Below are 27,533 nucleotides of genomic sequence, written 5' to 3' on the forward strand. Positions count from 1 at the left end.
GTCACATAGCTAGCTAGTAAGTGGCAGAACTGGACCTGCATGGCTTTCTCCATTTAGATGAAACATTTAGAGAACTCAAAAGCTTGTTTTTTGGTGCAGCCAAACTTCCCTTTCACTGTCACTTTGAACAAGTAATTTCCCCCGCTCTGAGCCTTGGTTTCCTCATTTGTAAATGAGGGATTTGAACTCAGTGATCTTTAATATCACATTCCAGTTCTAATATTATGTGGTTCTATGGCTCTGAGTCAATTACTACGATAAATGACTCAATCGATAAACATTTTAAAGTATCCACTATGTGCCAGGCACTATGCTAAGTGCTAGGGATACAAAAAGAGGCAAAAGACAGTCCCAGGATCTTATATCCTAATGAGTACAGGAGAAGGGGAAGGCAATTATGGCCCAGTGTAAGTCAGAGAAAGCTTCTTGGAGTCTTTGGCTGGACCTTGAGGAAAAGTTGTATTGCTGAGCTGAGATCTGTTCTTCCTTCTTGTACTGACTAATATCCATAGAAATTGGATCATTTATGGGATTTTCCATCAAGCATTAACTAATGGTTCTTCAGCTCCAGATAGTTCCTGCCTGTTCACCATCACATACTCTCTTTCTCTCCAAAGTCCTTGCACTGAAAATCCTGAACATTAACTTCTGAGGACGAAGGAGAGTAGACCAGGGAGCTATGTTCTTACCTCTTGTCAAAAAGTTAAAGATTTAGAGGGATCTTAGAAGCCATCGAGTGTAAACCCTTGTTTTACAGATGACTCTGAGGTACAGAGATTGTAAATGACTTATACAATGTCATATAGGTAGTGTGAATTGGCAACTAATAAATAAGAGGGTCAGGATTTTCATTCAGGTCCTCTGGATTCAAAGCCATTCCTCCTCCAAATGCATCACATAGGCTCTCCTACCTTGTTTCGAGTGTAGAGAATGAGGCTGCCCCTGATGCATATAAAGTATTTTAGACAGAGCCTCAGGCTGTAGAAGTCATATGTCATTTTGGCTGACAAGTCTTTACTGGGGTTGTAGTATGTGCAAGGTCTGGGCTGTGGGGCAGGTAAGTCTGCTTATTCTGCCTGGTAGGTGGGCTGTGGCCAGCAAGGATTTGACATCTGCTTTTGGGTTACAGGGAGAATCAATGTGAGGCGGAGGCCAGTGGTGGGATGGTGGCCATCCCCATTCACACATTACCCAGCACCTGTCTGCAGAAGGTGAGCGAGCAGCCGGAGGATGCAGACAACCAGAAGAATGTGCATCGGATGACCCAGCCGTCCCTGGAGACCCTCACCATACGCATCCCAGTAACCCTCACTGCCCCTGGAGAGACCACAGTTGTTCCGAGTGAGTGGTTCCCTGGCCTTAATTCCACCCTATCTGTTCCCTGCAGGCTCTGGGACCTTGGTAAAAATGCCAGTTGGAAGGTTGGCATACCCTGGGGAGCTGACTGCTGGAGTGGTTTGGGCCCATTTTTGGCAGGCTTGGGAATGGGCCTGGGCACACAGAGTTTAATCTGGTTGATGGAGTTATGACAGGATTATTACTCTTCTCTTTCTGGAGGCCTTCTGGCTTTTACCCTCCTGGCTCCTCTGCTGCAAACTGACCCTCAGATGACCTCTCCTCCCAGTCCTCACTCTTCAGTATGAGTTCATGTGTCTCACTGAGTCATTGTGTGCCCTCTCCTTGGGTGTGTGTGTGTGTGTATATGCTTGTAGATGTGTGGCATTTTAAGCCTTGTCCCCTCTTAAAGGATGTTCAGGTATCAGCCAGCAAAGTGAGGGTGGGGACTGGGGGTGGGGAGTGGAAGTCCTCCCTGTCACCCTCAAAATCATATGTAGCAGCCTTCTGTGACTTCTGGGATCCTTGATACCCCATTTATACCATTTTGGGCATCACAGAGCCCTTCACCCCACATGGCAGGGAGGGAATCCAGGCCACATGGGGAAATGGCTTCCCTGTTAGTGAGAAAGAAGCTGGCCAGGACTGTTTGAAACCTACCTCCCAACCCTCCAAGGGCCATGATCCAAGGAATAGATTAAGGAAGAAATCAGTCCATCAACAAACATTTATTAAGCACTTACTTTGTCCCGGGCGCTGTATTAAGCTCTGGGGAGACAAAGAAAGGCAAAAGCCACAGTCCCTTCCTTCAAGGGGCTCACATTCCAATGGGGATGACAACCTCCAAACAACAATGTTCGTAGAAAATATGTCCAGTGTAAATGGGAGGTAGTCCCAGAGAGAAGGCACTAGCAATTGGGGGGAAGGTGTGGCAGGGAGGTGTGGGAAGCACTTCTGGCAGAAGACTCCTGAGTCAGCTATCTTTTTTTCCCTCTACTTGAGATCAGCATGCAGGCTTGTCTTACTTTAAGAAAACCCAATATATAAACATCTAAACTTAGAAAACAGATAAACTGAGGGGGAGTTTTGCAATTCAAGGGAGGGAGTTCTATTCTCTTTTCACACATTAAAATAGAATTTGACTTACAAAAATTAGATTTCTTCCCCTACAATTTCTTAGGAATATACCCAAAGTAAAAGTGCGATTCCCCTGTGTGGTGACTATGCCACCCAGGAAGCTCTGGCACCTTGGTTGGGGAGCGGGGAGGAGGAAATGGGACTGGCTCTGCCCTTACTCACTGTGTTCCTTCTTAACTTGGCTCTTTTTGATTCACTCAATTTGATAACTATTTATTAAACACTTGACAGTATATACTTGGTACCAGATATCAAAACCAAAAAGGGGGCAGAGAACCTTTATGTTTGAAGACTATGCCCAAAAAAATCCCCCCTAAACCAAAACCAGAACTCAAGAGGAAAATTTAAACATGAAATAGGTGTATGTGAAACACAGACACAGACACATAGGAATGTGGGTTCTCATAGAGGTGGGAGATTAAATATTGAGTTAAGGGAATAATGGGGTGGAGGATGTGGAAAGAGGTATGACGTGAAACAAATCTGGACCAATTAGGAGGCCATGAAAATAATCCAGGCAAGAGATGAGTGAGAACTGAAATAGGAGGGTAGCTGTGTGGGTGGTCCAAGGGCATATGTGCAATTCACTTCAATTAAATTCAACAAGTATTTTTCAAGTACCTTTGTTGTTGGAGGCTTTGCTCCAATGCTTCAAGAACTAAAAAGAACAAAGTCAGCCCTCAAACAGTTTCTGCAGTCCTGGAGGAAGTAGTTTGTAAACAGATAAATCAATGCAAGATAATTGGAACAGAGAAAAAAACCCACTAAGGACTAGGCTGAAACTCTTAACCTGGAGTCCATGAAAACATTAAAAAAACACTCAAAACTTTGATAACTCTATTTCAATATAAATTGTTTCCTTTGTAATTTTCTGTATGTTCTGTATGTTTAAAAACACTATTATAAGAAGGGGGTCTGTTAGTTTCACGCGACTGCCAAAGGGGTCCATAATATTAAAAAGATTGAGAATCTTTGGTATGGGGGGGGGTCCCAGTGATATTTCCTATAAGAAATAGCACCTGACTTAAGTGAAAGAAGCTAAGGATTTGTGATGCATAAAAGTTTGAGAGACATGGATTAATAATTTTATTAGTAATGCTAGTGGATAGTTAATAAAAGGGTCAGTGGCACTCTGAAATGCCAAAGACCCCTCATGGAACTCAGCATTTATATGCCCTTGGAAGAGTGGGTGTGCCTGGGGGTGGCAATAAACTCTGATTGGTTAATAATAATGAGAAGAATGAATATTATAATGAGAGGTGGACCTATTCTAATGAGGGGCTGGGGAGGTGACTTTGATCACTCTCTCTCTCACATACCACCCCCAATCTTTGGCAATGTAGACAAAGGATCTACCCCCACCCAAGCCTGAGTAAAGCACAGATGAGCTTCCTCACTTGGGTGGGGTCTGAAGAAGATTGAGGAGAAAGTTAATCGAATCTCATTATCAACTATGTCATTTAGATGCTGACTTGACCCTATAGAGAGTGAGATGATAGGATGGGGAGAAAACCCTGGTTCTCCCCAATAATTGGTTATTTAATAATCATTTCTCTCAGATTCTAAGGGGTTGCAGTGATGAGGAGGTATATTTTATGCATGGGGGACAAGCATGGTCAAAGGAATGCATCTAGTAGTTTGAATGCTGAGTTGGGGGGTAGTGAGTAGCAAGAAGACCAGTTTAGCAGGGATATGAAATGCACGAAGGAGAGTAGTGTGAAGTAAGTCTGCAGAGGTAAGATAGAATCAGATTATTGAAGGCTTTATATATTTAGATGAAAAGTTCTATTTTATCTTAGAGAAAATAGGGAGCCACTAAAGATTCTTGAACAGAAGAGTGACATGGTCAGACCTATGCTTTAGGAAGCTTATTTTGGTAGCTGTATGGAGGATGGATTGAAGATGGGAGAGATGGAGTCAGGGAGATCAATTAAACTGATATTGCAGTGAAAGAGAGAAAAGTGACAAAAGTCTAAAATAGGGTGCTGGCTATATGAAGGAAGGGGAAGGGTGCTAGAGGTGCTGTGAAAGTAGAACTGACAAGACTTGGCGACTGATTGAATGTAGGGAGTAAGGGAGAGGAAAGAATGGAGGATTGATGCTGAGTTTGGAAACCCAGAAGGATTGTGGTACCCTCAACAGAAATTGGGAAATTCAGAGGAGTGAGCTTAGGAGGGAAGATAATGACTGTTTTGGATTTGTTGAGTTTGCATCTTCACAAAAGGAGACTTAGCTTAATGCATTTTCATTTATTTATTTATTTATTTAAAGTTTTGAGTTCCAAATTCTATCCCTCTATCATTCCCTCCTTCCCTACCCTCCCCCCTCCTTGAGGTTGCAAGCAACGAGAAATAGGTTATACATGTGCAATTATGTAACACATTACCATATTAGTCATTTTATACAAAAAGACTCAAGTAAAAAAATAAAAGAAGAAATCACAAAATAGCATGGTTCAGTCTGTGCTCAATCAACATCAGTTTTTTCTCTGGAGGTGGATAGTATGCTTCATCATTAGTCCTTTGGGGTTGTCTTGGATCATTGTATTGCTGAGAGTAGTTAAGTCATTAACAATTGCTCAAAAAGCAATAATATTATTGCTGTGAACAATGTTCTGGTTCTGATCACTTCATTATATATCAGTTCATATGAGTCTTTCCAGGTTTTTCCGAAATCATCCTGCTTGTCATTTCTTATAGAATAATAATATTCCATTACAATCATATACCATAACTTGTTTAGTCATTCCCCAATTGATAGGCACTCCTTCGATTTCCAATTCTTAGCCACCACAAAGAGTTGCTATGAATATTTTTGTACAATTTTTTTCCTTTTCTCTTACTATTGTTAACTTTCCCTCCATCCTATTCCCTTCCCCATGATATTTACTCTATTATCTATATTCTTTCACCCTATCCCTCCTCAAAAAGTATTTGCTTCTGACTGCCCCTCCCACAATCAGCCCTCCCTTCTTTCACCCCTCCCTCCTTATCCCCTTCCCCTCCAACTTTCCTGCAGTTAGATAGATTACTCCACCCAATTGAGTGTGTATGTTAATCCCTCCTTGAGCCAATTCTGATGAGATTAAGGTCTTTGAGCCAATTCTGATGAGTGTAAGGCTCATTCACTCCCCTGCACCTCCTCTATCTCTCCCCCCACTCCATAAGCCCTTTCCTGTTTCTTTCATGTGGAATTTCACCCCATTCTACCTCTCCCCTTCCCACTCCCCCAGTGCAATCCTCTCACCCCTCAATTTTACCCTAAAGATGTCATCATGGGACAGCTAAGTGACACAGTGGACAAAACACCCACCCTGGACCCAGTAGGACCTGAGCCCAAATACATCCCAGTCACAAGACACTCACCCACTGCTAGACCATGGGCATGTCACCCAACTCTGACCATCCCCCCCACACAAAAAAAGATAAAAAATAAATGCTTTACAGATATCATCTCTTCATAATCAATTCCCACCTGTGCCCTCTGTCTAAATTTATTCCTATCATCTGCTCTGATACTGAGAAAGTTCTTATGAGTTAGACATATCATTTTCCCATGTAGGACTGTAAGCAGTTTAACCTTTTAACATCCCTCTTAATTTCGTTTTCCTGTTTACCTTTTTATGCTTCTCTAGGGTCTTGTATTTGAAAGTCAAATTTTCTATTCGGTTCAAGTCTTTTCATCACAAATACCTGAAAGTCCTCATTTTCATCGAAGTTCCATTTTTCCCCCTGAAAGATTATACTCAGTTTTGCTGGATAGGTGATTTTTGGTTGTAATCCCAATTCCTTTGCCCTCTGGAATATCCTGTTCTATGCCCTCCGATCCTTTAATGTAGAAGTTGCTAGATCTTGTGCTATCCTGACTGTGGCTACACAGTACTTGAATTGTTACTTTCTGGCTGCTTTCAATATTTTCTCCTTGACCTGGGAGCTCTGGAATTGGCTATAATATTCCTGGGAGTTTTCATTTTGGGATTTCTTTCAGGAGGTAACTGGTGAATTCTTTCAATTTCTATTTTACCTTCTGTTTCTAGAATATCAGGGCAATTTTCTGTGACGATTTCCTGGAAGATGATGTCTAAGATCTTTCCTTGATCGTGGTTTTCAGGTAGTCCAATAATTTTGAAATTATCTCTACTGGATCTATTTTAGAGGTCAGCTGTTTTTCCAAGGAGATATTTCACATTGCCCTCTATTTTTTTATTCATTTGAATTTGCTTTATTGTGACTTGATTTCTCATAAAGTCATTTGCTTCTATTTGCTCAATCCTAATTTTTAAGCAATGATTTTCTTCAGAGAGCTTTTGTACCTCCTTTTCCATTTGGCCAATTTGGCTTTTCAAGCTGTTGACTTTTTTTTTCATGACCTTCCTTCATCACTCTCATTTCTCTTTCCATTTTTTCCTCTATCGCTCTTACTTTTCCCTCAACCTCTCTTACTTTATCTTCAAAGTCCTTTTTGATTGTTTCTATGGCCTGAGACTGATTCATATTTTTCTTGGAAGCTTTAGATGTAGGAGCCCTGATATTGCTATCCTCTTCTGAGGGTACACCTCGATTTTCTTTGTTACTATAGAAACTTTCTATGATCCTCCTTTCTATGTCAATCCTCAATCCTTTCTCTGTCTGCTCATATTGCTTGTCTTTTACTTGACTTTTAACTCCTTCTTTAAGTGGGGCCCTACTTCCAGGATGTACTGTCCCAAGCTTCAGGGGGACTAAGGTGGTACAATTTAAGGAGGGGCATGTTCTTCACTCACCTGGCCTGTTCTATGGTCTATAGATAACCCCAGACCAACTTGCTAATTAACCAGGCAGCAAAGCTTTATGTGCTGTGGTTGTTAGCTTTGATAAGCCTGTGCCCCTCCGCCACCTGGGCCACCACTACTCAAGTCTATTTCCTGGTTTTCAGCAGGGGTGAAACACCCAAATTCCACCTCAGCACCAGCAGAGACCCCTGTAATCTCCCCCCAGCCAACTACTCATCCCTCTCACCAGACTGTGAGCTTAATTCCAGACGACACTGGCACTGCAGCTGATTCAGAGGATCCTGGGGTCTCTTTCTCTGACTTGGCCTGTCTGTGTCAACGTGACCATCGGTTGGGCTCCACTCCCACCCCGGCACAGCAGCCCCCTTTTGCTGACCTTCTAAGCCGTCTTTGGCTGGAAAATGATCTCAGCCCATTTTTTTGTGGGTTTTGCTGCTCTAGAAATTGTCCTATGGCATTATTTGGAGGGATTTTTTTTTTGGATCGATTGTGTCATGAGTTCTGAGAGCTTACTGTCTTTCCTCCACCATCTTGGCTCTGCCCCAGAAATCCTTTAATGCATTTTGAAGGCCTCTCTACAGACCTAGTTGTGAAGTAGGGCAGCTCTGTTGCCATCTCCTCTTTCTTCTTGCCTTCTTACCCCTGTACCTCTCCCAGCTTCCTAGTCCCACCTGCCAGCATTTTCTTGGTCTTAATAATCAATAAGCAGGGGAGTCCTAGTTTTATATCACTGAACCTAGGTGATTAATGACAGGCTTTGCTTTCTTAGTGAGTGTATTCGCTGCTAGAAAAGAGTGAAAGGAAAGAGTCTTGGGGGAAAGGGTATATATATTTGTCAAGAGCAAAAATAGTCTCTTTTGGAAGAGGATTTTATTCTAATGGGGGTGGGAGGTAGGCCATGACAGGTGATGAGACATTGTCAATCCTCAAGTGATTCTGTTCATGAAATGACTTGGGTCCTGTTTGTCTCCCAGGAATTATGCAGGGCTTGAGAAAGGTCTAAAAATTAAATTAGTGGAGGTCGTCTTACATGTAAACCAGAATTAAACTTTACATTTATTTAATATTTTATTTTCTCCCAATTACATGTAAAAACAATTTAAAAGCTTTCATTTAAAAAAAAATTGTTAGTTCCAAACTCTCTCTCCCCTCCAACAGCAAACAATTTGATTTACATTATACGTGTTCAGCCATGTAAAGTATATTTGTCATATTAAAAAAGAAAAGACATAAAAAACCCAAGAAAAATGAAGTTAAAAAAAGGATGCTTCAATCTGCATTCAGACTCTGTTAATTCTTTCTCTGGAGGTGGATAGCATTTTTTTATCCTGGGTCCTTCAGAATTGAATCATTGTAATCCTGAGAAGAGCAAAGTCATTCACAGTTGATCATCATACAATATTGCTGTTACCATGTACAATGTTTTCTTGGTTCTGCTCATTTCATTTTGTACCAATTCTTGTAAGTCCAGGTTTTTCTGAAAGCATCCTGCTCATCATTTCTAATAGTACAATGGTATCCCATCACAATCATACACCACAACTTGTTCAGCCATCCCCCAAATGATGAGCATCTCCTCAATTTCCAGTTCTTTGCCACCAATAAAAGAGCTGCTATAAACATTTTTGTACATATAAGTTTGTTTCCTTTTTCTTAAGCCATGATTATAGATAATTAGAAAAGTACTATTCTGGTCACAAAGTTCTCATCTTAAGGAGCTCATAGGTAAATGAAATTAGCATTCTTAACTGCTTCTGGCTGCTTAGTAGGATGTGTGTGTGTGTGTGTGTGTGTGTGTGTGTGTGTATACACACATATACACACTTATATACACATACATATGTGTATGTCTTTGTGTATGCATATGTTTATGTACACATATCCATACATACAGATTATATACACACAAATGTATTTATAATATGCTTTACATTTACATGCTTTATATGGTTTATATCATTTTTAAATAAGCTTCCATTTATATAGCACTTTATAAAAACAGAGAGCTGGCCTTAGTCTTAGGGAGATATGGTTTAAAGACACACTTCTGATTGGCTCTATGACACTGGCTAAGACACTTAACTTCTTGGTGCTCTAGGCAACTCTTTAAGACTGTAAGGGGCGGGGCAGCTAGATGGTGCAGTGGTTAAAGCACCGGCCCTGAATTCAGGAGTACCTGAGTTCAAATCCGGCCTCAGACACTTGACACTTACTAGCTGTGTGACCCTGGGCAAGTCACTTAACCCCCATTGCCTGCAAAAAAACAAAAAACCAAACAAAAATAATAAAAAGACTGTGAGGGGCAGACCAGTTGCTGCCCTACATTGGTGGAAACATTTTCTTCACCTGGAGGTTCATTCTCCAGTAAAATTTCATATCTAAATAAGTAGGGCCTGGACCTAGAATTTCATTGGTTCAGAGAACTCTCAGGTAAGAAAATTGCCTTTACTATTGCAAGGTAGTACCTGCTCTGTAGGTTATAGTCTTAGAAAGTTTTCTAGAACTCTGGCAAGGAAGAGGTTAAGTGTGTCTATATCTATTATTGTTATTCAGTCATTTTCCAGTCATATGCAGTTCTTTGTGATCCCATTTAGTCTCTTTTGGCAAAGATACTGGAGTGGTTTGCCATTTTCTTCCCCAGTTCATTTTATAGATGAGAAAACTGAGGCAAACAGGGTGAAGTGACTTGCCCAGGGTCACCCAGCTAGTAAGTGTCTTAGGCCAGATTTGAACTCAGGATGATGAGTCTTCCTGACTCCAGGCCCAGCACTCTATTCGCTGCATCACCAACTGCCTATATATATATATATATATATATATATATATATATATATATATATATATATATATATACTCAGTTTCTTAGTACAAATGGTTGGCTTTGATGGGTTGGAGGGGTCAGGATAGGCCTTGATTATATAAGGATTGTCCTTCAGGAATAGGAAGGACATTTGTCACAAAAAAAGGATCCAGCAGCCATTAGGCGGGAGCCCATGAGACAGGAAGATAGAGATGGAATGGGCCTGAGTTTGACACATACTTATACCTCCCAGACCAGTTAGTCAGCAAGCATTTATTGAGTACTTATTATGTGCCAGGAGCTGTGCTTAAACACTGGGGATACAAAGATAGTTGAAAAACAGTCTCAAAAAACAACCAACCAACCAACCACAAAACAACAACAACAAAAACAAAACAAAAAACCCCAGTCTCTTCCTCTAAGGAACTTCTAGTCTAAAGGACCAGGGAGGAGATGTGAAACTAATATAAAAATTTCTAAATTAAAACTACCAAGAAGTCAAATTCCCTCCATCTACCAAGATTTTTAAGGACTTTTTAAAAAAAATCTGCTTATAGCTTGTTACTAGATCTATTTCCTCACCTGCAAAATGAAAGGTTTGGATGTCCTTACAGGCCTAAATCTATTATACTATAATCTTATAAGCTATAAAATGGAAAATGACACCCAAGGGGAGAACTCTATTTGGGCCAAAAGCTTCACTAGCTTGGACAATCCTACTCAAAAGGGTTTGTTCTAAAGCTTGGGATATTTTTTTTTTTTCCGGGACAATGAGGGTTAAGTGACTTGCCCAGGGTCACACAGCTCATATCCATCAAGTGTCTGAGGCTGGATTTGAACACAGGTCCTCCTGAATCTAGGGCTGGTGCTTCATACACTGTGCTACCTAGATGCCCACCGCCCCTCCCTGGATCTTTTAGTCTGGTGATCCAAGTCCTTGGGAGGAAGCTCTGGTTCTTGGGCGCAGACTGGCATCTGCTTTCTTTTCTAGTATAGTTGGTTGACTTTTCAGGAGAAATGATAGCCCCTTCAGTAGGTACACGTTCAGTCACCATCTTCACAATGCTCTGTGCTCTATCTTCTGCCATATTGCTTTGTGAGTTCCTCCATCTCACTGTGGACTCCATGAAAGCATGGACTATATTTTGCTTTTCATTGTATTCCTAGTAGCACAGTGCCTGGCATATAGTAGACAATCATTGCTTGTTGACTGACTGGTTTCCACTGAAGTATATTTGTCACCAATGGAAATAGAAGTCCCCAGAAAATGAACTGACTTTTAAATTACTGTTATAAGAGAATCTGGTGTTGATGAGGAAAAGGTATCCCTAGACCTAAAGAAGAGAGAAGAAGGGCCTTCCTCAGTATAGCGAAGAGTGGGATAGGTAGAATAGTTAGAGAATGAAGCAAACTGGTTTCCATATCATGGCATATCCACATTCACACAACTAGTAAGTATCAGAACCAGAATTTGCATGCAGGTCCTCTAACTCCAGATGAAGTACTATTTCTACTATAGCATCCTGTCCATAGCAAATTAATCTCTCATATATGTATTACATATAGACAAGGGCAACAGGATGGTGGAGAGCCTTGAGTCCATGCAAAGAAAAATTGCTTAAAAGAACTGGGAATGTTTTGCCTGGAGAAGAGAAGCTTAGGGGTACCATGATAAGTCTTTATGTATCTGGAGCGGTGTCACATGGAGAAAGGGAGGCCATCACTCAGAGCAGTGGAACTTGGAAGGAGACCAGTTTTGGCTTGATATGGAGGGGGGGTTCCCTAAAAATTTGAGCTATCTGAGACTCTGTTTAGCTAGCTCAAAAGGTTATAGGCTCCTGCTCTGTGGACATTTTCAAGATTCGATATCCATTTGTAGTAGGGATTGCATTTGTGAATGGGTTGGACTAGAAATTCCCTTCAACTCTCAAATTTTGGATTCTTTATGATTTCCAAAATTCTTCCTACTTAGAAAGCATTTGGGGAGAGCTACAGGTATCTCACACAGGTATTATCTGGACAAAGAATCAATTGTAGCTATGCATGCAAGGTCCTACCAGGACTCTAAATGAAGGAAGATTCCCTTACTGTTCATTACTCACTGTGCAGTCATGGGCGAATCACTTCCTCTTTCTGAGTTTCAGTTTCCTTATCTGAAAAGTGAGAGGAGTGGACTAGATGGTTCCCTACATTTTTAACATTTTGTGACTCTATAATGAGAGTGTTTGAGGATGATTAATCCTTAGTGTGGGCAAGTCGGAGCTGAGGGATTAAGGATGGAGGCTAAGGTAGTGATCTAGGAATGAGATAATGAGGGCCTGGACCAGGGGTAGGTAGCTCAGGAGAGGACAGCAGACAGGACAGATGTGAGGGGAATAAGGAAGACAGATTTCATGGTGTAGAATTTGATAGGGGTTATCTTGGTGAGCTTGGAGGTATGGAGGGTTCCTTGAGAAATCAGTGTTTGGATGAGTCCTGTAGGAAGGTTGGTAAAACTAAAGCTAGTACTGCAATGAGGGGGTTGTATTTCCACATGAATAACTCAGATTAGGTGTGCATCCTTGCACTGGGACCATAAAAAGTACACAGCAAATACTCAATTAAATTGAATTGGTTTGAGTTTAATTGAAATCTAGCCTTTAACGGTCTTAATAGAAAAGATTCTCTACACAGAAATAACAAGTGAGAGTACATCAGTGTTAGTGTGCCTCTGGTTCTCACTTTATAAGTTTGGGTTTGCAAGATCAGGGGACCATTTATTTTCTCTAAGATGCTATGCTTGTATTTCATATTAGCTGCTACTAGGTGAACAGTCTTGTCCTCAGAATTTAAAGGGCTAGGTTTCTCATGGATGTGGACAAATGAGAGAAGGGGACTTTCATAGTCTTTGCCATTAAACTATAGGTTGTTTTTTTTACCTATATGAAAACAAGTCTTCCAAATGAAACTAGGTATATTCAATATTTACAAGACATAAATTCATCAGATTGGATACTCCTGCCACTGACATTGATTGAAACCCCTGTCTGCTTCAGCTGATGGTTTCACGAGTTGCTCCGGTCCAGTAGTTGGTGATGAGCATCCTTCAAATTTAGCTAGAGTTATCCTCAGGATAAACAAAGAGACTTTAACTGGGTCTCTACTCAGAGTTTTTTCAGATTTGTAGAACTGGTCATAGGTTGTTTGTTTGACACAACCATTGAGGCCTTAAGGTCACTTTTATGTCATAATGAAGCATCTTGAAAAAGACATAATAACTAATTAACTAATGATTACAGTTACCAATTTTTTTTTTTTTTTAGTGAGGCCAATTGGGGTTAAGTGACTTGCCCAGGGTCACACAGCTAGTAAGTGTTAAGTGTCTGAGGCCAGATTTGAACTCAGGTACTCCTGACTCCAGGGCCAGTGCTCTATCCACTGCGCCACCTAGCCGCCCCCTACAGTTACCAATTTAATACTCAATTAGTACAAGATTTAAAGAAATATTACACATGAATTCACTAAGTTAGCTGTTATCAATAACCATTTAACTGAACTATAGTTCTTTTAGTTCCAAACAGAAAATCACCTCCCAACTTTCCTTGAACTTTTATTAAACTCAGGATCCTATTTGGGATTTATATATTGAACCAGCTCCTGTCCTTAGGTTTTGGGGCAGTTTAGAGTCAGGAATTCTGAGAGTAGCTTCCATTGAAATTCCCGAGAGGCTGTGTAGGTGAACAAAGTTGGATTTGAGAGGATGTTGGTCAGTTTCCAATGTGGTTCCTCTCTCCTTCACAGTTGTTTCCTGATGCCGTTCCACCTCTCCCTTGGGTGATTGGGTGGTAAATCTGTTCTGACAGATAATAATGGATTTAATTTGTCAAATTACATCTTATGAGTCAGTATATTTTATGAATGGTCCCAGGAAATCTGTCACTCCTGGGAGCCGAAATATCGGCTAATGAAAATAATTAAAAATGAAAAACTGAACAAGTGCAATGAAAATAAAAAAAGGCTCAGTTAAAACAGTGATTGCAGGCTTTTTGACCTTCGGTGCTCTTGATACATAGGCCTCAGCAGTGTGTTCAGGTATCATAGGCAGACCTTAGAAGAGAAGGAAAAAGAAGAAAGGAAGGATGAAAGTGAAATGTAGATTAGGAAAAAAACGTAGATAAGGAGACAGAGTAGTGAGATATGAATGCCATCCAACTGCCTCCCAACGGAATTCAATGGTATCTGTCCTTTAGTATGGGCCAAACATTGTGTTAAGCAATGGAAATTCCATGAAAAAAAAAGAGAAACAGTGCCTGCGCTCATGGAGCTTACATTCCAAAGGGAGAGATTTTACATATGTATATATATAGGTACAGGTATAGGAATAGGTATAGGCATATGCATGTGCATATATATACATATATACACACATGTGTGTATGTATGTATATATACATATGTTCTTTTTCTAAAACCATATGTATATATAATATGTATGTAGATATGTATAGATATAGTCACAACACACATATATATGTACAAATACACAAAATAAATATGAGATAGCTATTAAGGGGGCTGAGTTCTTGTTCTCTGGTCAATTTTGTATGTCCTTAAGGAGAAAAGGGGCAAGTTAGAGAAAGTTCTGGAATCTCTCAATTGCTAACAAAGCCAAAGCAGTGTTCCTGTTGGCTGTTTGCAGCTTTTCTGCTTGGGAAAGTTTGCTCAGGAACTGTGGTAAGCTTGGACACTGAAATCCTCCTGTTCCTTTTGATTCACAGCCACAAGCCACAGCCCTGGATCGCTCCATGGGAGGGATGGGTTTGGTTCTTCACTAATGGACTGTCAGCTCTAAATGAATTCCTTCCCAGTTCAGTCATAGACCAAGAGTTATGTTGTTTCCAAGTTTTGAGTCTCTGAACTGAGGTGGGATGGGGGCATCCGGTCCAGCACTGAGAGAATGGCTTTTTTCGTTCATGACATCTTTACCCTGTAGGGGCTACTCTTAAAACCCTCCTTGTTTTCCCTGATTATCTACAATGACCTTGTCCTCTCTGCCCTTATCTGAACCTGTTTGGAATCAGTTTATATTTTCAGCTATCATCAACTCAATGGGCACTGAAATTCTTATTAGTCACCCACTGTGAAAAGTAATACTGTGATTGTCCAGAAACTGCCTCCTCCAAGTTTTACTTCTGTAAGTTGGAGGTAATAATAGCATCTACTTCCCAGGGTTGTTACAAGGATCAAATGAGATGGCAACTGTAAGGCATTTAGTACAGTGCCCAATAAACAGCAAGTGTATAGAAATGGTTGTGGTTGTTTCTTTGTTGTTATTATCACTTCCCTTCTCCATGACCAGTAGACTACTCTCTGAATTATGTAAATGTTAACTATTATTATTACATAGTCAATCTTCAGACATTCAAGTCGGGGATGAAAAGGAAGTAGTGATGTCTTAGGTGACTCAAGGAGCTGTGTCTCCTTTATCCTCCACAGCCTAGAATAGGAGTTGGTATATTGTGGTGTATGTGTCCAATGATGCTACCATATGGAAGACTAGATTCATTCATTCATTCATTCATTCATTCCACTTTTCTTAAATATCTACTGTGAGCTCAGCTTGTGCTTAGTACTAAAGGAAATTGTTAATGCATTTGTTTATTTATTAATCATAAAAGTATTTTATAATTTTCCAGTTACATGTAAAGATACTTTTCAACATTTGGTTTCATAAGATTTTTAGTTCCAAATTCTTCCTCCCTCCCTTCCCTCCCTCCTCCCCAAGACAGAAAGCAATCTGATTTAGGCTATATATGTATAATCACATTAAACATTTTTCTACATTAGTCATATTGTGAAAGAAGAATAATCAGAACACAAGGGAAAAACCTCAAAAATTAAAAAACCCCAAAAGTAGAAAGAGTATGGTTCAATCTGCATTCAGAATCCACAGTTCTTTTTTCTGGATGTGGAGAACATTTTCCATCCTGAGTTCTTTGGAATTGCCTTGGATCATTGCACTGCTGAGAAGAGCCAAGTCTATCACAGCTGATAATCACACAATGTTGCTGTTACTGTGTACAGTGTTCTCCTGGTTCTGCTCACTTCACTCAGCATCAGTCCACCTAAGTCTTTCCAGGTTTTTCTAAAATCTGCCTGCTCATCATTTCTTACAGTACAATAGTATTCCATTACATTCATATACCACAACTTGTTCAGACATTCCCCAATTAATGGGTATTCCTCAATTTCCAATTATTTGCCACCACAAAGAGAGCTATATTTTTGTACATGTGGGTCCATTTCCATTTTCTGTGATCTCTTTGGGATACAGACCTAGTAGTGGTATTATTAGGTCAAAGGATATGCACAGTCCCATAACCCTTTGGGCATAGTTCCAAATTGTTCTCCAGAATGGTTGGGGAAATTGTGATCCCTGCCCTTATAGACCTAGTAGAGGGATGAGACAGAAACATATACTAGCCCTTAAGTGTATTAGGATAGTACAAAAAAGATGGGGGGGGGAAGACTATGTGGAGTCCAAGAAGAAAGGCCATTACCAACTGAGGGAAGCAGGGAAGGCTTCATAGAGAAAGTGGCATTTGAATTGTATTGTAAAGGATGGGTAAGGAAAGAGGATAAGGGAAGACATGAAGCAGGCAGAGGTAAAGCAAAGGCATGGAGGAGGGAAGGAGCATTACAAGTGTAGCATGGGCAGGCACCAATCCAGTCATGTTACCAGTAAAGTGGTTTGCAAATCTTAAAGCAATTCTAGCTATTATTATTGTTGATGTTGTTACCTTTTATTGCATATGATGCTCTCCTGGTTCTGCTAACTTCACTCTGCCTCAGTTTATACAAGTCTTTCCTGGTATCTCTGAAACCACCCGTTTTCATCATTCCATATAGAACAATTATGTTCCATTATGTTCATATATAATAACTTGTTCACTTGTTTACCAGTCAATGGGAATCCTCTTTAGTGTCTAGTTCTTTGCCACTACAGAAAGAGTGGTTAGAAATATTTTTGTAGGGGCAGCTAGGTGGCACAATGGATAGAGCACTGGCCCTGGATTCAGGAGTACCTGAGTTCAAATCTGACCCTTGACACTTACTAGCTGTGTGACCCTGGGCAAGTCACTTAACCCCAATTGCCTCACCAGAATGAAAGAAAGAAAGAAAGAAAGAAAGAAAGAAAGAAAGAAAGAAAGAAAGATTTTTATATATATGGGTCCTTTTCCTCTTTCTCTAATATCTTTGGGGTATAAGTCTCATAGGGGTATTGCTGGGTGAAAGGTCTACACATCTTAGCGATTGCTTTCCAGAATAGCTAGACCATTTCACCATTCCATCAGCAATGCAATTGTGTACCTGTTTTTCCTGAAGGCCTTCTAACATTTGTCACTTTCTGGTTTTTGGCCAACTTTTCCAATGGGGTGTGAGAGGGGGACTCAGTCACTTTAATTTAAATTTCTATAATTATTGGTAGGGCAGCTAGGCAGTGCAGTGGATAGAGCTCTGAGCCTATAGTCAGGAAGATTGAGGTTCAAATCTAGCCTCAGACTTAGTAGCTGTGTGGCCCTGGACATGCCACTTAACGCTGTTTGCCTCAGTTTCCTCATCAGTAAAATGAGCTGGAGAAAAAAATGGCAAACCACTCCAGTATCTTTGCCAAGGAAAACCCAATCACATAGCTCACAAAGATCACAAAGCGTTGGGCATGACTGAAATGACTGAACAACAAAATAATTATTAGTAATTTGGGGATTTTTTTCACATGACTTGATAATTTGGGTTTCTTCCTCTGAAAACTCTTCAAATCCTTTGACCATTTGACAGTTGGGGAATGTTTCTTATTGTTATAAATTTGAATCACTTCATTATATATCTTGGGTGTGAGACTTTTATCAGAGAAACTTACCATAAAGATTTCTTTTCCTTGGCTGTTTCCCTTCAAATAAGCTGCATTGGTTTTATTTTTTTTATAAAAACATATACATTTTGTGTAATCAAAATTATCTATTTTATCTTCTATGAACCTCTCTATCCCTTCCTTATTTGGTCATGAAATCTTCCCCTATCCATAAAACCAAAATAGAAGTTCTTCCTTAACTCCTCTAATTTGTTTATGAAGTGACCTATGGTACTCAAGTCATGTGTTCAGTTTAGAGCTTATCTTGGTATGTGATGTTAAGTGTTTGTCTAAACCTAATTTTTGCCAGACCGCTTTCCAATTTTCCCAGCCATTTTTATCAACTGGGCAAGGCCTCACCCCAGTACTTGGGGTCTCTGATTTTTATGAAATACCAGGCTACTAGGTTCATATGACTTTTTTTTTTTTTAGCAACAAACATTTATTTTATTTTCCGTTTACATGTAAGGGTAGTTTTCAACATTCATTTTCATAAGATTTAGAGTTCCAAATTTTTCTCCCTCCCTCCCTCCCTCCCTCCCTTTCCTCCCCCTCCACAAGATCGCAATCAGGTTTTATATATATACAATCCACAAGTGTTCTTTTTATCAGTTCTTTCTATAGGGGTGCATAGTAAGCTTCCTCATTAGTTCCTTGGGATTGTCTTGGATCATTGCACTGCTGAGAGAGTAACTAAGTCATTCACAATTGCTCATTGAACAATACTGCTGTCACTACTTACAATGTCCTCTCAGCTCTGCTCACTTCACTATACATCTATGTTCAGTAGTCTTTCAAGGTTTTTCGGGGATCATTATGTTTGTCATTTCCTGTAGCACAAGTCCATTCCACTACAATCATATAACACAGCTTTTTCCATCATTCCTCAATTGATGGACATTCCCTTGATTCTCAATTCTTATCCTCCACCACGAGTTGCTATAAATATTTTTTGTACAATTTTTCCCCCTTTTCTCTTTTTCATGATTACTATTGTTAACTGTTTCCCTTCCATCCTATTCCCTTCCCCATGATATTTATTCTATTATCCATCTTTTTTCATCCTATCACTCTTCAAAAGGGATTTGCTTCTGTCTGTCCCCTACCCCACTCTGCCCTTCCTTCTTTTGCCCCCCTCTCTCTTTATCCCCTTCCCCATCTATTTTCCTGCAGGGTTATAGAGATTACTCCACCCAATTGAGTGTGTATATTATTCCCTCCTTGAGCCAATTCTAATGAGATTGAGGTCTTTGAGCCAATTTTGATGAGTGTTAGGATCATTTACTGCCCAGATTAAACAGATTACTCCACCCAATTGGGTGTGTCTGTTAGTCCCTCCTCGAGGCAGCTCTGATGAGTTTAAGATCTTTGAGCCTTTTCTGATGAGTGTAAAATTCATTTACTGTCCTGCTCCTCTCCCATCTCTTCCCCCACTCCATAAGCCTTTTCCTGTTACTTTCATGTAGGATTTCACTTCTGCCCTTCCCCCTCCCCCAGTGAATTCCCTTCACCCCTCAATTTAACCCTAAAGATGTCATCACCTAGCTAAGTGACACAGTGGACAAAGCATCACCCCTGGACCCAGGGGGATCCCAGCCAAAACCTGGCCTCAGACACAAGACAGTCACCCACTTTATGACCCCAGGTATGTCCCCCAGCTCCAATTTTTTTTATGGTTCTCTAGGGTCTTGTATTTGAAAGTCAAATTTGCCATTCAGTTCAGGTCTTTTCATCAAAAATATCTTAAAGTCTTCTTTTTCATTAAAGTCCCATTTTTTCTGCTGAAAGATAATGCTGAGTTTTGCTGGGTAGGTGATTCTTGGTTGTAATCCTATTTCCTTTGCCCTTTGGAATATCATATTCCATGCCCTCTGATCCTTTAATATAGAAGCTGCTAGATCTTGTGCTATCCTGACTGGGACTCCACAGTACTTGAATTCTTTCTTTTTGGCAGCTTGCAATATTTCTCCTTGACCTGAGAGCTCTGGAATTTGGCTATAATATTCCTAGGAGTTTTCTTTTGGGATCTCTTTCTGGAGGTGATCAGTGGATTCTTTCAATTTCTATTTTAGCCTCTTCTTCTAGAATTTCAGGGCAATTTTCCCTGAGAATATCTTGGAAGATGGTGTCTAAGCTCTTTCCTTGATCATGGTTTTCAGGTAGACCAATAATTTTCAAATGATCTCTCCTGGACCTATTTTCCAGGTCAGCAGTTTTCCCCAGAAGATATTTCACATTGCCCTCTATTTTTTTTTATTCATTTGGATTGGCTTTATTGTGTCTTGGTTTCTCATAAAGTCACTGGCTTCCATTTGTTCAATCCTAATTCTTAGGCAATTATTTTCATCAGAGAGCTTTTGTACCTCCTTTTCCATTTGGCCAATTTGACTTTTTTCTCATGTCTTTCCTGCATCACCCTCATTTCTCTTTCCATTTTTTCCTCTACCTCTCTAATTTTATCTTCAAAGTCCTTTTTGAGCACCTCTATGGCCTGAGACCAATTTGTATTTTTCTTGGAAACTTTAGATATAGGGGCCCTGATATTGACATCTTCCTCTGAGAGTGCCCCTTGGTCTTCCTTGTTGCTGAAGAAACTTTCTATGGTCCTCACCTTTCTCTGTTGGATCATCTTGCCTTTCTTTTACTTGACTTTTAGCTCCTTAAAGTGGGGCACTGTTTCCAGGCTGCAGTATCACAAGCTTAAGAAGTCCCAGGTGGTATGATTTAAGGAGGATCAGGTTCTTCCCTCACCTGGCCTGTTTCCTGGTCCTAGATGACCCCAGACCAACTTGCTAATCAACCAGCTTTGTGTGTTGTGGTTGTTAGCTCCGACGAGCCTGTGCCCCTCCCCTACCTGGGCCACTGCTACTCGAGCCTACCTCCTGGTTCTCAGCAGGGGCATAAAATCCATGTTCTGCCTTAGCACCGGCATAGACCCCTGTAGTCTCTCCCCTGCCCAGGGCTCAGCCCACTCACCAGACTGTGAGCTTAGTTCCAGATGACACTGGTGCTTCAGCTGATTCAGAGGCTCTGGGGGGTCTCCTTCTCTGGTGAGGACTTCCTGAGACTGGATCTGTGTCAGGGTGACTGTGGGGTTGGGCCTTACTCCTGTATCAGCACAGCAGCTCCCTCCTTCTGACCTTCTAAGCCATTCTTGGTTAGAAGATGATTTCAGCACATTCTTCTGTGAGTTTTGCTGCTCCGGGCATTTTCCTATGGTGTTATTCGGATGTTTTTTTGAGCAATGGTGTCATGAGTTCAGGAGCTCACTGCCTTTCCTCCACCATCTTGGCTCCCTGCCTATTCTTTATATCCATATGACTTTTTAAAGTGAAACATTTACTAAATGAGAAGGCCAAAACAAAAAAAAATAATCATAGCATAATACTTACACTATAGAATGCAAAATTAAGAACAACCAAAAGAAACCTACAAACCTGTAAACCTCAATCATACTCTCCCAACAATGTACATACACCATGTCTGTGGAGGAGTAGAAACACACTAATAAGAACCTAGCAGTGGGGCACATGAGTAAGAGACCTATGAGCAGAGCAGAGTACCCAGAACAACTCTTAATTCTGGACTCCAGGCCTAGTTATTGGTGGTTGCTTCTAAGCAATAACCTATACCAAGGACAGCTTTCTTCTCTTCTGAGATTCTCTGCCCTCTTGCTTGAAGAAAGCTTTCTTTTTTGGTGGCAAGGGGGACAACATCCAGGCTTCTGAAACAGTATGAAGTTCTTTCAATAAAGTAGACACATTATACTGTTTCAGTGAAACAGCCTCTCCAAATGGGGGTCTGTAGCTTTCCACTGTGTTCCCTTGGCTGGGTGTAGAAGTAGGGTTTTTTGTTTTGTTTTGTTATTTCTATGACAAACCTGTTCCCTTAAGCCAGAAAACTACAAAGCTTCTCAGATCTGCTCTGTTGAGCACTGAGGAGTTTCCCCTTTAAGCTAGAGTGAGCAGTAGAGGGCAAAGCAGACAAGACCTTACTTAGGAGTCAGCTTCTCTCAGGCTTAAGGTCTTCCTGAAAGAGGAATGTAGACAAGCCCCGCCAGATTTTCACATAGCAGGATTCTGTGGCTCCCTGGAGCATCCACAGTGCTCTCCTCCAAATAAAATAGTTCCTAGCTCTGCTCTCAGGACTGGTCTGTCCTCAATTATCTCTCATACTGTAGATGGTGCTAAAGAGATAAGAGATAAGCCCAGCCAGCTCTCCTCCCCCCATCTTGTTCTGTATTAGCCATTTTGCTATATATGACCTCTCATGAATTGGTGTCCGTCAATGTCCTTTCTCCCCACTTCTTATCAATACAAAAAGACTTAGTTACTGAGTAGAGTCCAGAGTCCTGGGAACATCCTCTTCCATTGTCTGGCCTTGTGGGCAGTTCTCTTTGATTTAGTGAAGCTAGCTATATTAGGAAGATAACTCCCTTATCTATATCCTAACATTTTCTTTTAACAAGTATATTGTATAGCCACTTGCATTTTAATGAATAACTATATTTCTTTTTCTTTGTTTCATATAATATATAAATATTTCTTGCTGAATTGTGAATAATGTATTACTCATCAACTGTTGGTAGAAAATGCTGCTCTGAATATAATAAAACCTGTTTTTGATTTGTTCTGGGTTATTGGCATTAGCTAGTCAAATTGATAAACAAGTAGTTTTTTCCATTGTCTCCAAATAGTTCTTTGATTATCATTTTTCAACTATGGCCTTTAAAATTCAACTCTTAAACTTTTAACTTCTGGGTGGATTGGTTTTTTGGTTATTTGTTTTGGTTTTTTTTTAAATTTTTTTAGTGAGGCAATTGGGGTTAAGCGACTTGCCCAGAGTCACACAGCTAGTAAGTGTTAAGTGTCTGAGGCCGGATTTGAACTCAGGTACTCCTGAATCCAGGGCCGATGATCTATCCACTGCGCCACCTAGCTGCCCCTGGTTATTTGTTTTTAAATACGGTCCTAAAGGACGTGACTGATTGTCTCAGCCAATCACTAGATGTTGTCTATGTGGCTTCACAAATGACAATAATAATATTACAATACTTGAAGGACCTGTAATTCCTTCAGAGCTGGTACTTCCTCCAACAAAGCAGATTGCAACCCCCTTGTACATTAGTAGATGGTCTTCTAGAATTACTATGGCCAAATATCCTCTGGCCAAGCTGGTAATAAACCTCTTAAACATAGCTTAGCTATCTGTTGGACATTCATTCCATCATCGGGTCTATACTCCAAGCCCAGATTGGTTGAACCTGTCAGATATTTCCCTCCACAGTCAAGGTCACCTCCAAATCACAATTAAGGCATTACAGTAGGATTTTATTGGAAGGACAATAAAGGTAATTTAGTTTCAAGAGCAGTAATATCACTTTACATTCATAGAGGACTTTACAGTTTTCAAAGAAATTTCACATCCATTATTTCATTGGATACTAACAATACTGTGACGCTGCTATCACCATTTTATGAGTGAAAAAATGAACTTGAAGAAGTTAGTTGACTTGCCCAAGGTCATACAGTTTATAAGTATTAGAGACAGGATTAGAATCTAGATCTTTTTATTCCTAATCCAGTGTTCTTTTCTGGAGTTCTTTCTTCCCTTCAGACTGTGCCCCCAAAAGGGAGAGGAGTTCTTTCCATTTGCCTCAGGGTAGTGTTGGACTTGCTGGCAAGTGGTGAATTAGACTTATGGCATGTTATTGACATGTGCCTGTTGGCTCTTGTTTCTTTTTACAGTGAACAATGTTGAATTTGAAGGTAAAATGGAAGAGAAGAAGGACGTAGAGGCTGGTGAAGTAACAAGGAGTGGACCCCGTCCAATTCTTCCCTACAGCTCCATGTTCTGCTTAAGTCCCACCAACTTGTAAGATTTCCCATGAACTCCTACTTGTATATGTACTTGTTTGCGTGCTATGTGTGTATGTGGAAAGTTACCTGGATACCCAAAGCCCGACCTGTGTTTCCTAGAGCCCTGTGGAGGAGGTAGCAGAGCCAGCATTCAATATATAGATCTAAAACCATTCACCCAAGTGGGCTGTGATTGACTGCCAAATATTGAACTTCCATGTACCCTGATGGGTGCTCATGGAGATACAGGAGAAGCTTAAGATTTGGTTTCTGCCCTTAAGGAGCCAACACTGTACTTGGGAAGATAAGACTAACTCACAGGAAACAAATGTAGGACAGTGGAAGTGTATGCAAGTTGAGCCCTCCTCTTCTGTTGCTCCTCTCACAGGGGGCAAGGAGTTAGGATCCTGGAAGGATTTAGGTGCCTCCCCTGCTGGATGGCTTGGGTTTACCTAGTGTCCTGGCTTCTAGAAGTTTTTGCCTGGTCCAGACCTTGAGATGTTGGGCATGCTTACCAAGTTCTTCAGGGATCCTGAGTTCTTGCCCCATTGTGGACAGAGCCACAAAAGAGGCTATTGGGGGTCAGATAAAATAGTGTAGATTCTTAAGTGCCAGAGATCAGAGGTGAGAGAAATCATTGTGGGCTGTAATACCCAGGGAAGGTTTTTTGAAAAAGGTGAATCTTGCACTGGACCTTGAAGAATGGGTAAGATTTGAATGGAAGGAGTTCATTTTAAGTAGAGGAATTGTGTGTGTGTGTGTGTGTGTGTGTGTGTGTGTGTGTGTTGCAAGTGTGATGATAGGAAAAGATAGGCCAACTAAGATGGAACACAGGGTCAGTCAGTCAATAAACATTTATTAAGTGCCTACTATGTGCCAGGCACAGTGATAAGTGCTGGGAATACAAAAAGAGGCAAGAGTCCCAGCTCTCAAGAAGTTCACAATCCAATGGGTGCATATAGGGTAGGGGCAGGAGGTAAATTTGGAGGCAAGGCAGGGACTAGGTGGTGTAAGGCTTTGAATGGCAGACCTTAGATTTGATGCAATAGGGCGCATAGTAGGTCCTTGAATAAAAGAGTGACATGACAGAAGCTGTGCTCTAGGAAGTTTGGTTTGCTATAATGGGCAACATGCATTAGGCAAGGAGAGGACTTAATGTCTTGGAAGACAGGCAGCCAGAACCCTTCCCATAACAACCATGCATTTTCACTTTTTTAATCTCCTCAGCCCTCAAGCTGCAGATGCTCCCCCCGGGGCTCAGTTCTGGCCTTCTGCTCTTCCCTCTCCATATTCAGTCCCTCAAAGGTCTCACCAGCTTTCACAGACAGCCAAACTCCAGAGCTCTGAGTCAGTCTTAACTTCTCCCTCCTTCCCTCTAATCAGTCAGTAAGGTCCAGTCATTCTCTCCCTTTTTGGTCTTTCTCCTCACTTCCTTCCTCTCTGTTCCCATTACCCCACACTAGCATACACTACTATCTGAAGACTGTAGGATCCTGGCACACACTTGTATCCACAGTGTGTATACATGCACCTGTATCTGTGAACCATACATACCTTCTGTCATATAACATGTCTTTGGTTTGTACCTATTGTCACATACCTGTGCCTATTTTGTTGTTCAGTCATGTCCAACTCTTCATGACCCCATGGACCATATTGTCTGTGAGGTTTTCTTGGCAAAGGTACTGGAGTAGTTTGCCATTTCCTTCCCCAGTGGGTTAAGGCAATCAGTGGTTAAGTGACTTACCCAGTGGCACACAACTAGGAAGTGTCTGAGGCAGGGTTTGAACTCAGGTCTTCCTGACTCCAGGTCCAGCACTCTATCCATTCAGTCACCTAGCTGCCTCCTAGTCAAGTAGAGATTAGTTAACTTGCCCAAGCTAGTAAGCATTTGAGGCCAGATTTGAACTTAGCTTTCCCTGACTCTAGGCCCAGTGCTCTATCCACTAGCCGTCTAACTGTGCCTATAGTTTGTACCTAAAACTATATACCTATATGTGTAGAACTGATGGATGAGCATATCTGTGTCTTCAGTCTGTACACATTATTACACATATGCCTATAGTCTGCACGTGCTATTACCCTGCTATATCTTGGCTCTGTAGAAATTTATAAGGACATGGTATCAGGAAAATTTCTGAGTCAGAGCCATGGGGCACCCACCCAAGTTCTTTCTATGATGTGGACAAAGGGTTTTGTTCTAGGAGAGTGGTATTTTTGTCTATGACATTACTCTCACGCTGTAGGTGAAGCTCTTAAAACTCTCCCTGTGTCTCCTAATTAGCCATTTTGGGGTCTATCCTCAAAGACCTTATATGAACCTCGCTGGAATCAATTTATGTTTTTATCTCTTATCAACTCTGGAGGGCGCCGAAATCCTCATTTATCACTTGCTGTGAAAAGTAGCACTTTGGTTTTTCCAGATATTACCTCCTTCAAACTTCACAGGGTGTCTATGAGCCTAATCCCACCCCTTCCCCTGTGTTCTGGGATTGCTTCCACCTTCCATTTGTCAGCTCTGCCCTCTGTTTTCTATCCCAAAGCGGAGACTGACTCTTAGGCTTCAGCCTAGAATAGGAGACATCAGAGAGGGAAGACAGTTTGTAGGGTTAAAGTGACAGCACCAACTCTGCAGTGGCCATGTTTGATAGATGTGAACAGATTGGAAGCTGTGTTTTATTTTGTAAAATAATTTACTGATACCTTTTTATAGCACAGGCACATTTTTTTCTGAATATACCTGTTCATCCTCACACCTGAATTGAATCTTCCCCTTAAACAAAGAAAATTGGTTAAACAAAAATTGCCTATAGTACATGTGACATTCTACATCTGTTGTCTCTCATCCCTCTGCTGAGAGAGAAAGGAATGTTAAATTATCTGTTTTCTAGGACCATTATTATTAGTTTGGAAGATTTGTTTTAGGGGAGAGAATTTTCATGGGCCAAATAGGAATTATGTAGGGGAGGAGAGAGGTAAGGAGAGAAAAGGGAGGAATAAGAGGAGGGAGGAAGGGAGGGAGGGAGGGAAGGAGAGACGGAGAGAGGGGGGGATATTATTGGAGGATGGCATTTTTCCTTAAATTCCTAGTATCAATGGCTTTCCATCCATCCTGATGTACTCTACCCCACTGTCCTTCACCTGTGGGTACCTACAACCCTCCCTTCTTCTCCCATCCCAAATACCAGGCACCCCAGTCAATCTGGTCATCCCCTTGTGGGGGGAATCACTCCATCCATGCAGCTGTTTGGTCCCACACAGCTCTGATCTCTGCAGTAGACTCTGACAGTCCCAGCTCAGGGTGAGAGGGGCTCCCTGGGATGATTCTGTAGACAAGGCCCCTTGTCCCTTTAGGGAGGATGGACCTTCCTCTGCCCGTTTCTTTGTCTTTATTCTCCAGGCTCCGGCGCGCCTGCCACTACATAGTGAATATGCGTTACTTTGAAATGGTCATCCTGGGAGTCATCGCCCTCAGCAGCATTGCTCTGGCCGCCGAGGATCCAGTACTGTCCGACTCGCCCAGGAACAACGTGAGTGGCTGCTGGGGGACTATCTGCCCTCCTCTGTCTTCCTTCCAGCAGGCCTGGGGTGCTCCCTGACAACAATGTGGCCGCAAGAGGAGGGCGTGTCCCAGGATGGGGGTGGGTGGAGGTAGGGGCAGAAAAAAGAACCATAGATTTAGAGCTGGGAGAGACCTTTGAGGCCATCTAAGTTCCAACCCATTTTACAGATGAACAAAGTG

At 41.2% G+C, this 27,533-nt stretch overlaps 1 protein-coding gene across 6 annotated transcripts in view; it reads left to right on the top strand.

Annotated features, from left to right (window-relative positions):
* LOC122740281 (voltage-dependent N-type calcium channel subunit alpha-1B-like) overlaps window positions 1–27,533 on the top strand; it is a 225,947-nt gene that overhangs the window by 98,464 nt on the left and 99,950 nt on the right. For all 6 annotated transcript variants that reach the window (XM_043982276.1, XM_043982270.1, XM_043982274.1 and 3 more), the window contains 3 exons: window positions 1,130–1,341; window positions 23,681–23,807; window positions 27,192–27,321. In XM_043982276.1, coding sequence (XP_043838211.1) covers window positions 1,130–1,341; window positions 23,681–23,807; window positions 27,192–27,321 — 469 coding nt within the window. The remainder of the gene's footprint in view (window positions 1–1,129; window positions 1,342–23,680; window positions 23,808–27,191; window positions 27,322–27,533) is intronic.

The sequence above is a fragment of the Dromiciops gliroides genome, chromosome 2 (genome assembly GCF_019393635.1).
Source record: "Dromiciops gliroides isolate mDroGli1 chromosome 2, mDroGli1.pri, whole genome shotgun sequence".
Lineage (NCBI taxonomy): Eukaryota > Metazoa > Chordata > Mammalia > Microbiotheria > Microbiotheriidae > Dromiciops > Dromiciops gliroides.